The sequence below is a fragment of the Trichomycterus rosablanca genome, chromosome 17 (genome assembly GCF_030014385.1).
Source record: "Trichomycterus rosablanca isolate fTriRos1 chromosome 17, fTriRos1.hap1, whole genome shotgun sequence".
Classification (NCBI taxonomy): domain Eukaryota; kingdom Metazoa; phylum Chordata; class Actinopteri; order Siluriformes; family Trichomycteridae; genus Trichomycterus; species Trichomycterus rosablanca.
The window spans coordinates 8,660,748-8,674,506 of NC_086004.1; the positions used below are offsets into that span (position 1 = coordinate 8,660,748).

The window sequence follows — 13,759 nt, forward strand, 5'->3', positions numbered from 1 at the left end:
AATACCCACTGAAACACTTAGTTATTATTCCGCATTACAAATGTCATTCAGAGGCTGTTAAGCATTAAATAACTCGGACTCTTTTCACACATTTAAATGCATATTCTAACGTAATACATACTATAGGGCCATATCACACCCACAGACTGGGACTGGATTCCACCCTGGTATCCTGGCACGACATTCTCTTGGGAATCCTTCCATTTCTATGGCATGATGACATTTTTTAAAAACCACATAAACACCACAATCAAGGCCCGAGGCTGAGTTCTGGAAATAATAGGAGTGATGGGGAGCAAAAGTCTTAGTACTGACAAGTTCAACTGGAAAAAAAAGATTCACTTTAAAGCAATACGATATACCATAAAGATGAAAGCAGCATGATTGGCTGGCAGGTCGGAGTGGGTGAAGTGCTTTAGAACAAGCAGCTTATAGCATTCACCAAATTCGGGAATGTGCTGAGGCTCATGCCCATGGCAGGCCAGCTTTCAAGGTTTATCAACCACAGAGCAGAACTAAGCAGCACACAGGAATGACGATCACTTGCTGCCATTTCATACACTTACATTTACACAATCTGCATGTTAGCATGGTTAAGACGGTTAGCTTTTCTGTTTTAAGATTTATAATAATTCAATCAGACAGATACAAAGGGACACACATCACAAGGCTTTGACCAGTCAGGAGGAGCAGAAATTCTGAAAATATATAAGCCGTGATTGGTAAGAGGGCTAAAGCTAATGGGTGGTTTCAAGCCATTTATAAACTCCAGTGTGGATGAGGCTCCTCTGACTGCACACCAAACCTGCTGCATCCGTTGCAAAGCCAGAATAAAACAGGGCTCGATCATAAAAAGCCGCCTTCACCAAACAGGAGGGAGAGGAAAAAAACAAGAAGCAGGAAGGAGTGCAATGCTGTTCCAGTGCTTTACGATCCAAGTGAGTGTGTGGATATCCCAATACAAGGAACCTGTCCATGAGCCCCGGCATCCATGTTACTCTTCCCACCTCAGAGGGACGATATGTGCATGTCTTATCTCTCACAGGCAAGTCCCAATGAGGTTTTTATTTGGAATCTGAGGGCATTCTGTTGTCTTCTTTTCAAAAACTTTATTAAACGCTCTTAAAATGACCAAAAGGATGGGCTCGGTGGAACACTCTGGATCATTTGTGCCGGGTGGTGTTTTTTTTCCTCTTTCTCTTGAAGAAGCAGCAACACCTGAGAACACAGAGAGAGGTTATTATGACAGGTTACATAGCCCTTTTACTGTCTAATCAAGCTAACAAAGCCAATTAAGCATTAGAGGCATATTAGAAATTGCTTGCAGGTTAAATGGGACAGTACAGAAGCAGGCTTTAAAGCATAACACCTAACTAACAATACAAAGCTGCATTTAAGCAAGTGGGAAATGCTAGGGCTGATCAATGATGGCAAAAAAATCATACTAACTACACATTTGCTTACTATTGTGTTACAATGAACAAATTTAAAAAACACAAAGTGTCTTAGTTAGGTGTTTGGGCTAACATAAGATCAGTACACAGAGACAAAGTTTTTGCTTTTAGAGTTTTGATCATGGTGGTTTAGACACTATCACACCAGTCCCAAATCTCTGAGTAAGTTCTAAAACTTGTTAGAGACTTGGTCACTGCACAGTTACATTTAGGGCATTTAGCAGACTTACCCTTTCCAAATACCACGCAAAAACAGCCCAGCAACTTGGCGGTAGTAGGGAATGAACAAGCAACCTTTAAATCACTAGCCCAGTATCTTAACCACTGGGCTACCACTGCCCCTACTGAGCTTTGTCACCTTGTAAGATACCATTTCCATCAGGATTAAAATGTAGCATATTGTTACAATGTTATTAATAAATGGTAAAAGAGATATTTATTTTTTCTAGATGTGAAAATGTGCAGTTTTTTAAATTAAAACATGGCTTCATTAAATATGGTTAAACACTCGACAAAAAAAAGTACATTATTGGACTGCCATATGTAAAACTAATGTAGGAGCAGCGTCCGCAAACATAATAAAACCAAGCTAGATAAGATAATCCTCTTTAAACGTCATTAAACTAATGCTAATTTATTGACAAGATAATCAACCAGTACAGCGAAAACGCAAATATTTTAATAAAGAAAAAAATCTCTTATCTGTGAAAATATCCAGCATGTTAAATTACATGTATAACAGATGCGAGTCCAGGAAATTATCAGTAGTGAAGTAGTAGAATGTGAAAGAAGCTACAGTTTTATTCTGCTTTTTTATTGTACAATTTCCCTCATGCAAATGAACTGAAAGGACCTTGTAATTGTTACAGCTGATCAGACCAAAGTACTTACTGGTCATTTTATTAGGAACACCTGTACACCAGGTTGTTAATGTAATTGTCCACTGAGCCACTCTTGGGAGCAGAACAATTTAAGACAGATCAAGAGCTTAATTTAATGCTCATATCACATCTGACTGGGGAAAATTGATGAGTGAGCGGCCATGGCAAGGTCACTGGTGCCAGACAAGCTGCTTTAAGGTTGCCAGAAATTTTTTACAAACAGTACCTTAATTTTACACACTGTTGTTGTCAAAAAAGGTCAAAGTAGAATGGTCAGACTGGCCAACTAACTGTAAAGCTATGGCATTTTTGAGGCAGATGGACTATAACAGAAAAACAGAAATCTGAAGATTCAGTGGGCACAAGCTTGCAGAAACTGGACAAATTAAAGATTTCTGTGTATGTCTCAATATTATAACAGCTAGTGTCAGTATGATGGACAGTCATCCCTAAAACTGCTTTCATGAACAGGACTGTAATGGCATCTCCAGTCACCAGATCTAAAGCCATCAAAGTTAAAGGCATCTTTAGATTTTTAGATGCCATTTTATTTTCACAGCCCAGAATATCAAAGGAATGTTTCCAACACCTTGTGGAATTCATTCCACGAAGAACTGATGCATTGTAAAAGCAAAAGGGAGCCTATCGATTAATCATATGCATTCCTAACAAAGTGACCAGTTTGTGTTGGTATATTTGCAAGTCATAACCAGTTTCCAAACTAACAGGCAATTATGTTTCATTAAGGAAAGCCAAAAACCAATCAAGACTAAATAAACAGTGCAACTCTACAGCCAGCTTCTTATAAACAGATTATTAACAGGTTATTAAATACAAGCAGATGTTGCCACACTGGTAGTAAAGTTTGGGTGACGAGAATTTAGACAAAACGACAAGATGAATGCATGAGAATGACTGAAAAGCATGCAAAGGAAAGAGAACAGCTCCAGACTGACACATAGAAAAGTGATAGACTACAGTCGTTCTGGGATGAAGATTTCATGTCTCCAAATGGCCCATTTTTAAATTTTGAAGATTAAGAATCGTCATATATAAGCTCTAATAACAAAGATAATTCTTTAACAATCTCCTATAGTCTACTGACATGTTAAATGGCCTCTACATTCAACACTGCAGCATTATTTTAAGCTTAAAATAAGCATTAACCTTAATGAGGTTAAGGCCATTATGTGCAGATACTTATATATACAGGTACATATTTTAATTCCCAATTTTGACCCCAATATAATAGATGCAATTCAACCACAAGCGTCGACACTAATAAAGCCTGCAACTGTATTGGGCTTTGCTAGTTTGTTAAAACCTAGTCCTATTTGCCCACAGTCTAGGCTGGTCCACTCCCCTTGGGTTTCAATGTGGACTGGAGAGAGGGACTCACCACAGGTTGAGCATTTTCACGCAGCTACAGAAGAGTGTGAAAAGAGAAAAGACAGAGAGATTATTACACAGTGGTGAGGGAGGAGACAAACCCCATGCCAGCCACACAAGAGGAGGAAAGAGACACACAGAAGACAGACAAAAAGGTGAAGAAGTAGAGACAAAAAGAGAAAAATACTCAGGGGGTTGTACAAATATTGATCTATGTATTGACCTATCAGACCTAAATTAGGAGTCTCACTGAGAATGGAGACATGGGTCACTAATTTATGCTGAGCATGAGATTCCCAGCCAAACCTCACTATTCAGATATTTAGGATCTAGCTATCCTGAATCTGCCAATTAAATAGTTTGATGTAGGTGGTGCCACACAAGTGTGATACTTTGAGTATTATTAATCCAAATGCTTTTTAAAGGTTTACAAAAAAGGTACTTCTGATTGTTTTGCAGTGATAGTGTAGTGATAGAGGAAGTGTGAACAATTACATTACAGGTATCACCTTGATTTTCAAAAGTTTCACTTTGACAAAATTCCTACATTAGTACAGTAACTGATTTTACTGACTGAAAGAAATCTGTAGCAGTTTTTTGTTTTGGTTTTCATATTAACGTTAAGTGATGTGTTTTACACTGATCAGTCATAACATTAAAACAACCTCCTTGTTTCTACACACATTGTCCATTTTATCAGCTCCACTTACCATATAGAAGCACTTTGTAGTTCTACAATTACTGACTGTAGTCCATCAGTTTCTCTCTGTTCTTCAATGGTCAGGACCCCCACAGGACCACTACAGAGCAGGTATTATTTAGGTGGTGGATCATTCCCAGCACTGCAGTGACACTGACATGGTGGTGGTGTGTTAGTGTGTGTTGTGCTGGTATGAGTGGATCAGACACAGCAGTGCTCACGGAGTTTTTAAACACCTCACTGTCACTGCTGAGAATAGTCCACCAACCAAAAATATCTAGCCAACAGTGCCCCGCAGGCAGCGCCCTGTGACCACTGATGAAGGTCTAGAAGATGACCAACACAAACAGCAGCAATAGATGAGCGATCATCTCTGACTTTACATCAACAAGCTGGACCAACTAGGTAGGAGTGTCTAATAGAGTGGACAGTGAGTGAACACGGTATTTAAAAACTCCAGCAGTGCTGCTGTGTCTGATCCACTCATACCAGCACAACACACACTAACACACCACCACCATGTCAGTGTCACTGCAGTGCTGAGAATGATCCACCACCTATGTGGGGGTCCTGACCATTGAAAAACAGGGTGAAAGGGGACTAACAAACCATGCAGAGAAACAGATTGACTACAGTCAATAATTGTAGAACTACAAAGTGCTTCTATATGGTAAGTGGAGCTGATAAAATGGACAGTGAGTGTAGAAACAAGGGGGATGGTTTTAATTAGGGATGCATCAATACCATTTTTTCCCAACCGAGTACAAGTACAAGTACATGTATTTTTGTACTTGCCGATACCAATACCTATTGGATCAGATATCTGACATGCTAGAAAACTCGATCGAGTGGTTATTGGTAAACCACTGACTGATGATCAGTCATTGGCAGACAGGCAAAATCTGCATCTTTAGTTTTTATGCATCATTTGCTTTGGCCTGGTAACATTCAAATTTTTTCTCATATAAATTTAGGATAATTGCTTCTTCCTGTACACTATTTAAGCTTATGAACGATTTCACAGGAATGCTCTATTTTCGGATAATGAAGGTAACTTACACAAATATTTCATCTGCACAGGTGGGTTTAAGTGCACTTTTAAAGTTCATAATTAGTGGGGTAAAAAAAAGTATGAAAATAGTAATAATAATTTAAGTGCCACGAATATTGAGTCTAAACCCAGCTAAAAAAAAAAAAAAAAATCTCCATAAAATTAAAATCTAATAAATAAAAGAAAAAAAAAAAGGAAAGAAAGAGGGGGATCAAAGAGAACGAGATACAGGAAATATTTTAATGAGGTAAAATGCTGAGTGCCAACCATTAAAACCCTAGCATATTTATTACAGGTTTTAATTAGACCGCCCACACCGTTGCTTACTTCTATTTCTGCATCAGTAATCAAAGATAAGCAGCTATTTAAGACATCAAAGCAACAACAGAATTAAAAAGTATCCATATTTAAATGACAGGAAATATCTGTGATCTAAAGATAAATCAAAAAGACTTCTGATAAACTGATGAGAAATTTTAATTAAGGCTTTCCAGATGAATGTAAACCCCTGTTGTATTTAATACTAATTTAAATCCAGAAAAGTTGGGACAGAAAGTAAAATGCAAACAAAACCAGAAATCAATTATAGTTAATTCACATTCAATCCACAGTCATACTTTACCTTATTTACTGTATTTGTGAATATTCATTTATTTGTAAAATTGATGCCTGCAACACATGGTGGGTGGGACAGGAGCAGTTTAAGCCTAGACTGTAAAATGTTCATGAGCATGCCCAAGTAGAAACGGCCTAGCTGATGCTCGCCACAGTTTATTCCTACCACCGCCATAATGTCAAGCTCACAAGTTCAAAGCACAGCTGCTACTGACCTGGCTGGGCAACAGGTCTTACAACCTCTGATATCTGATTGAGGCACCCATATTAGTGGTGGATGATCACAGAACAGTATAGCCTGACTCTCTGTATGCAATATGGCTCTTTGTGAGATTCTGCCAGCTCTGTGACTCCCATGGTTAGTGCTGGGGACATGAATAAAGCAAGGGAATTAGAAACGCCTTTATTGGAAGAAAATTGATGGGAAAAGCCACCATAACAACATTTTTTTTTACAGTTCAACAACGAGTGATACCAAAAATTTTAGGTATTTCATTTCACACAAGAGTATTCTGGGAATCTGAAGAATCTGAACAACTGTGTGTAAAGGGCAAAGCCAAAACTACAACTTAATCCTATTAATACTATCAATGTTTTACAGAGGGCCACATCTGCATTATGGTGGCCCTCAAAGGGTCGATTGTAACGTATCCTGCTGTGATTGCAGTCTGTCTTTTAAGTCTTGGACAATTTGTTGTTTTTCTTGGAGGCTAAATTCTGTGTTTGGTGTCAAAATGCCAAATTTATACTGTATATTTATAATGTATATCTACATTTATATTGTACTCCTTTACCACAGACATGGCCTCATAACACAAGAGACGTTACCAGTTTTTCTTCTTGAAGCACAAACTTGAATTCACTTTTCCATCTTTCATTAAATTTCCTTCCATTTGTTTCAATTTTCTCTTCTTGTACATTTTGGGATTATTTGTAAATATTTCTCAACATCACTTGTTGGAAAACCACCTCAGTTAAATGCTGATGTGGAAACACTGCCATCTAGTGGTGGAATGTGGTCACTTTGCGAGTCACAAAATCGGCATGCATTGTGGGAGATGCAGTTTATGTATGATTTTACAGTTTATTTTAAGGCTATCATACGTCTTTTAAGCTCTTGCGGGCCACATAAAATGACGTGGTGGGCTGGATTTGGCCCGTGGGCCTTAAAGTGCACATTTTTGTTAAGGATATGATGAAGCAAAATATGCTGCTTTCTAAACAACTACTTTTTCCAGGGATGTATATGCTTATTTCAACCAAAAGACTAGTCTGCGGAACAATAGAGTGCGGGTGCTAACCTGGCCTGCCTGCACATTAGACCTCCTAAAAAGCTGTAGTACATTGTTAATCCCAGAATAGCAGACTTTTATAACAAAAATGCCCAAAAGATTTAAGCATTGTTAAAAAAAAGTAGATGTACAGTGTATCACAAAAGTGAGTACACCCCTCACATTTCTGCAAATATTTCATTATATCTTTTCATGGGACAACACTATAGAAATAAAACTTGGATATAACTTAGAGTAGTCAGTGTACAACTTGTATAGCAGTGTAGATTTACTGTCTTCTGAAAATAACTCACACAGCCATTAATGTCTAAATGGCTGGCAACATAAGTGAGTACACCCCACAGTGAACATGTCCAAATTGTGCCCAAAGTGTCAATATTTTGTGTGACCACCATTATTATCCAGCACTGCCTTAACCCTCCTGGGCATGGAATTCACCAGAGCTGCACAGGTTGCTACTGGAATCCTCTTCCACTCCTTCATGATGACATCACGGAGCTGGTGGATGTTAGACACCTTGAACTCCTCCACCTTCCACTTGAGGATGCGCCACAGGTGCTCAATTGGGTTTAGTCCATCACCTTTACCTTCAGCTTCCTCAGCAAGGCAGTTGTCATCTTGGAGGTTGTGTTTGGGGTCGTTATCCTGTTGGAAAACTGCCATGAGGCCCAGTTTTCGAAGGGAGGAAATCATGCTCTGTTTCAGAATGTCACAGTACATGTTGGAATTCATGTTTCCCTCAATGAACCGCAGCTCCCCAGTGCCAGCAACACTCATGCAGCCCAAGACCATGATGCTACCACCACCATGCTTGACTGTAGGCAAGATACAGTTGTCTTGGTACTTCTCACCAGGGCGCCGCCACACATGCTGGACATCATCTGAGCCAAACAAGTTTATCTTGGTCTCGTCAGACCACAGGGAATTCCAGTAATCCATGTTCTTGGACTGCTTGTTTCCAGCAAACTGTTTGCGGGCTTTCTTGTGCGTCAGCTTCCTTCTGGGATGACGACCATGCAGACCGAGTTGATGCAGTGTGCGGCGTATGGTCTGAGCACTGACAGGCTGACCTCCCACGTCTTCAACCTCTGCAGCAATGCTGGCAGCACTCATGTGTCTATTTTTTAAAGCCAACCTCTGGATATGACACCGAACACGTGGACTAAACTTCTTTGGTCGACCCTGGCGAAGCCTGTTCCGAGTGGAACCTGTCCTGGAAAACTGCTGTATGACCTTGGCCACCATGCTGTAGCTCAGTTTCAGGGTGTTAGCAATCTTCTTATCGCCCAGGCCATCTTTGTGGAGAGCAACAATTCTATTTCTCACATCCTCAGAGAGTTCTTTGCCATGAGGTGCCATGTTGAATATCCAGTGGCCAGTATGAGAGAATTGTACCCAAAACACCAAATTTAACAGCCCTGCTGCCCCATTTACACCTGGGACCTTGACACATGACACCAGGGAGGGACAACGACACATTTGGGCACAATTTGGACATGTTCACTGTGGGGTGTACTCACTTATGTTGCCAGCTATTTAGACATTAATGGCTGTGTGTTGAGTTATTTTCAGAAGACAGTAAATCTACACTGCTATACAAGTTGTACACTGACTACTCTAAGTTATATCCAAGTTTCATGTCTATAGTGTTGTCCCATGAAAAGATATAATGAAATATTTGCAGAAATGTGAGGGGTGTACTCACTTTTGTGATACACTGTAGATTGTGTTGTAGGCATCAGTTTTGAAATTAGGTATGATGCATATTGACATATTACATTGTTGTATACTTCACAGAACTGCAAACTACAGCATAAAAAGCATTTAATTTGATAATAAAACAAAAAAAGTTTAACATTTTACACACTGTCCCAACTTTGGAATGTACAGTGTATCACAAAAGTGAGTACACCCCTCACATTTCTGCAGATATTTAAGTATATCTTTTCATGGGACAACACTGACAAAATGACACTTTGACACAATGAAAAGTAATCTGTGTGCAGCTTATATAACAGTGTAAATTTATTCTTCCCTCAAAATAACTCAATATACAGCCATTAATGTCTAAACCACCGGCAACAAAAGTGAGTACACCCCTTAGTGAAAGTTCCTGAAGTGTCAATATTTTGTGTGGCCACCATTATTTCCCAGAACTTCCTTAACTCTCCTGGGCATGGAGTTTACCAGAGCTTCACAGGTTGCCACTGGAATGCTTTTCCACTCCTCCATGACGACATCACGGAGCTGGCGGATATTCGAGACTTTGCGCTCCTCCACCTTCCGCTTGAGGATGCCCCAAAGATGTTCTATTGGGTTTAGGTCTGGAGACATGCTTGGCCAGTCCATCACCTTTACCCTCAGGCTCTTCAATAAAGCAGTGGTCGTCTTAGAGGTGTGTTTGGGGTCATTATCATGCTGGAACACTGCCCTGCGACCCAGTTTCCGGAGGGAGGGGATCATGCTCTGCTTCAGTATTTCACAGTACATATTGGAGTTCATGTGTCCCTCAATGAAATGTAACTCCCCAACACCTGCTGCACTCATGCAGCCCCAGACCATGGCATTCCCACCACCATGCTTGACTGTAGGCATGACACACTTATCTTTGTACTCCTCACCTGATTGCCGCCACACATGCTTGAGACCATCTGAACCAAACAAATTAATCTTGGTCTCATCAGACCATAGGACATGGTTCCAGTAATCCATGTCCTTTGTTGACATGTCTTCAGCAAACTGTTTGCAGGCTTTCTTGTGTAGAGACTTCAGAAGAGGCTTCCTTCTGGGGTGACAGCCATGCAGACCAATTTGATGTAGTGTGCGGCGTATGGTCTGAGCACTGACAGGCTGACCCCCCACCTTTTCAATCTCTGCAGCAATGCTGACAGCACTCCTGCGCCTATCTTTCAAAGACAGCAGTTGGATGTGATGCTGAGCACGTGCACTCAGCTTCTTTTGACGACCAACGCGAGGTCTGTTCTGAGTGGACCCTGCTCTTTTAAAACGCTGGATGATCTTGGCCACTGTGCTGCAGCTCAGTTTTAGGGTGTTGGCAATCTTCTTGTAGCCTTGGCCATCTTCATGTAGCGCAACAATTCGTCTTTTAAGATCCTCAGAGAGTTCTTTGCCATGAGGTGCCATGTTGGAACTTTCAGTGACCAGTATGAGAGAGTGTGAGAGCTGTACTACTAAATTGAACACACCTGCTCCCTATGCACACCTGAGACCTAGTAACACTAACAAATCACATGACATTTTGGAGGGAAAATGACAAGCAGTGCTCAATTTGGACATTTAGGGGTGTAGTCTCTTAGGGGTGTACTCACTTTTGTTGCCGGTGGTTTAGACATTAATGGCTGTATATTGAGTTATTTTGAGGGAAGAATAAATTTACACTGTTATATAAGCTGCACACAGACTACTTTTCATTGTGTCAAAGTGTCATTTTGTCAGTGTTGTCCCATGAAAAGATATACTTAAATATCTGCAGAAATGTGAGGGGTGTACTCACTTTTGTGATACACTGTATGTTAGAAAGCTTATCTACAACAAGGTCCTAAAAGGGTAGTACAAGAACACTCTTAAGCCCCTCCTCCCCAAAGATACGTACTTTGCTTCGTCCACCACTTCCACTTCTGCTTGCACTGTGATCGGTGCGTTGGAATGTGCCGCCAGGGGGTCGTCTGCGTTCAGCTCCCCGTTAGTCGAGCTGACCACCTTTAGCACAAGAGTCAAAGAGTCAGAACTTCCTATTTATTTCGACTGTACTGAGGCTGTTCAGTGACGTGTCACAGTTATTTATGGGCCTGCAATTATTTTAACTGCATGTTCCTGACAGAAAATAAATGTGGCTCCTCTGAGAGGAGAACACAGAATAAGAAAACTGAGGCTCATTAAAGTGAAAATTTGCATAATGCAAGCATGTGCGATCTCTTTAATGTTGAAAAAAAGCTCTTATTCAGGTAACTGTACAGAAAAGGGCAGTACAATGTTGTTTTTTCAAGTGTTCAAATATCTGAGTCATGCTCACTTACCTACTGGGAATATAACAGTTTAGTCTCAGGAATACAAAAGAAAAATAAAGAGTGTCACTATACTCCAGCCATATTCCAAAAAAAAAATCAGTACTTTTTCATTTTACTGAATGTTTATGTCTAACAACCACTTTACCCTTGTCAGGGTCACGATGGGCCCAGCTTCTCCGGAATCACTATGCGCAATGCAGCAACACACCCTGGACAGGACGCAAATCAATCGCAGGGCCTTGGTCATCCCTTCTCATACATAGCCAATCATGTTTTTATGAAGACGCCAAACCGGCCCTGCATTCCAGCGGTACAGAGCTAGCATAATTTATTGCTGTGCCAACCGAGCACCCCTAGGCAGATGACTGGAAATAAATGAAAGCAAGCAGTTCACTAAATTGTCTCAAGCAAGGATGTCAAACATATGGCCCGAGGACCAAAACCGGCCTTCAAAGCACTTCTAATACTGTGAGAAAATTTGACTTGACTAAAATGCACAGACTTTTTATTTATGTCATTATTTGTTCAGCAACCGGGTTTGTCCTAGTGAGGTTGCAGTGTGACTGGTTTTACCAGGAAGCACTGGGCACAAGGAAGTAATACCCTGGCAAGGTGGCAAACCATCCAAGGACTTTAGCCTTTGGGTTTAATTACACTAGTCAAACCCAGGTCTGATTACTGCCACCCGTGTTAATTCTAAACATCAACTAAAAAGAACTTCTTTAACATAGGTGAAAGGTTTCTGCCAGCAGCACACTATGCAACAATTATAATTTATACAATTTTAATTATGGAGGAGACAAGAACGTAAGTTACTGGAAAAAAATTTGGCCTGAAAAAAATCACAAAGCCATTTTAAGGATTTGAGGCTTTAGACAAACCACAATTTATCTCCAAACAGAGAAAACTCGGAACAGCGGCAAGTGGAAGGTCAGAAAAGTGTCCGACCTACAAGAATTCTTCCCAGAGTGCATCAATGAAAATTACAAAAGAACACAGACACACATCTAAAGAACTGCAGGCTTTGATTTACTCAGATAAAAAATCTTGATTCCACTATAAAAAACAGAAGGTTGCAGAAAGGTTTGCGTTTGCAAAAATATTTTCTAAATGGCTTTAAAGCTTTGACTCTAGATTTTAGGGACTTAACATTTTTGAGTATTTTTAAATGACTGATGAATAAAATGACTGGATAAAAAAATTCTTTTATCTCTAAAATTTTTTTATTATTTAGGATTAGTTTTTGGCATGCATAATTTTTATGCATGATTTTTATTTATGTAACAACTTATATTAATTCAACAATCAAAAACCTATTTGACACTGAAATCAGTAATATAATTCATTTTTTAATGGATCGCTGCATGTTTGTTAGTTGAAGGAATTTGCATCCATACTTATTTTACTCCTTTACTGTATGGACTTCTTGGGCGGCACGGTGGCTAAGTGGGTAGCACTGTCGCCTCACAGCAAGAAGGTCCTGGATTCGATCCCCATGTGGGGCGGTCCGGGTCCCTTCTGTGCTGAGTTTGCATGTTCTCCCCTTATGTCTGTGTGGGTTTCCTCCCACAGTCCAAAAACATGCAGCCAGGCTAACTGGAGACACTAAATTGTCCTATAGGTACCTAGCCGCTAGGATGCATAAACCAGTGCATTGTAGTGCTGGTCCCAAGCCTAGATATATAAAGAGGGTTGTGTCAGGAAGGACATCCAGCGTAAAAACAGTGCCAAATCAATAATGCGGGATCAATAACGGGAGCAGCCGAGGAAACAGACTGTATGGACTTCTTCCTTACCTTATAAGCAGGCTGGTTATGTCTAAAATCAGTTAACACTAAATGCCCCATGCCTAAATGTCACATGGGTTTGACAAAAAACAAGATGAGAATGGGATTGGAGGATAAAAGGATGGAGGGTCTGAAGCGATACCTGCACTGAGCCTCCATGCCTGTCCGACGCCAGGTGGGAGGTCAGGTAGGAGTTGGCCTGCCGGTTGGGCTGCACCTCCCATGCTCCTCTGCGGTCGGAGGCGGCCGTCTGCAGGGGCGGAGGAGACGCAGGGCAAGGGAAGAAGCCAGGCAAGCACGAGCAGGAAGCATGCAGAGCAATAGAAACCACCCGGAGGGAAGAAAAGAGCCAAAATAAAAAAACAGCGTTAAATAAAGGCAGAACAAAAAACTCTCATGAGTCTGATCAATACAATCTAAACTTCAAAACTGCCCCCCCACACAAATTTCAGAAATAAAAATTTCACAGTTTGAGCCTCATCACAAGCAATTTAACATAGAATTGTCACTGACATAATGCACAAATGTAAGCAAGATAAAGACATTCCCCCAAAAAATTAAA

At 40.4% G+C, this 13,759-nt stretch overlaps 1 protein-coding gene across 1 annotated transcript in view; it reads right to left on the reverse strand.

The window, feature by feature from the left end:
- Positions 1–659: 659 nt before the first annotated feature.
- Positions 660–13,759, reverse strand: part of csnk1g1 (casein kinase 1, gamma 1) — a 40,041-nt gene continuing 26,941 nt past the window's right edge. Inside the window, exons 11-13 of the mRNA XM_063013485.1 lie at positions 13,340–13,447; positions 10,996–11,102; positions 660–1,218 (exon numbers count right to left, since the gene is read on the reverse strand). Of these exons, the coding sequence (XP_062869555.1) occupies positions 1,164–1,218; positions 10,996–11,102; positions 13,340–13,447 (270 nt within the window). The 3' untranslated portion in view covers positions 660–1,163. The remainder of the gene's footprint in view (positions 1,219–10,995; positions 11,103–13,339; positions 13,448–13,759) is intronic.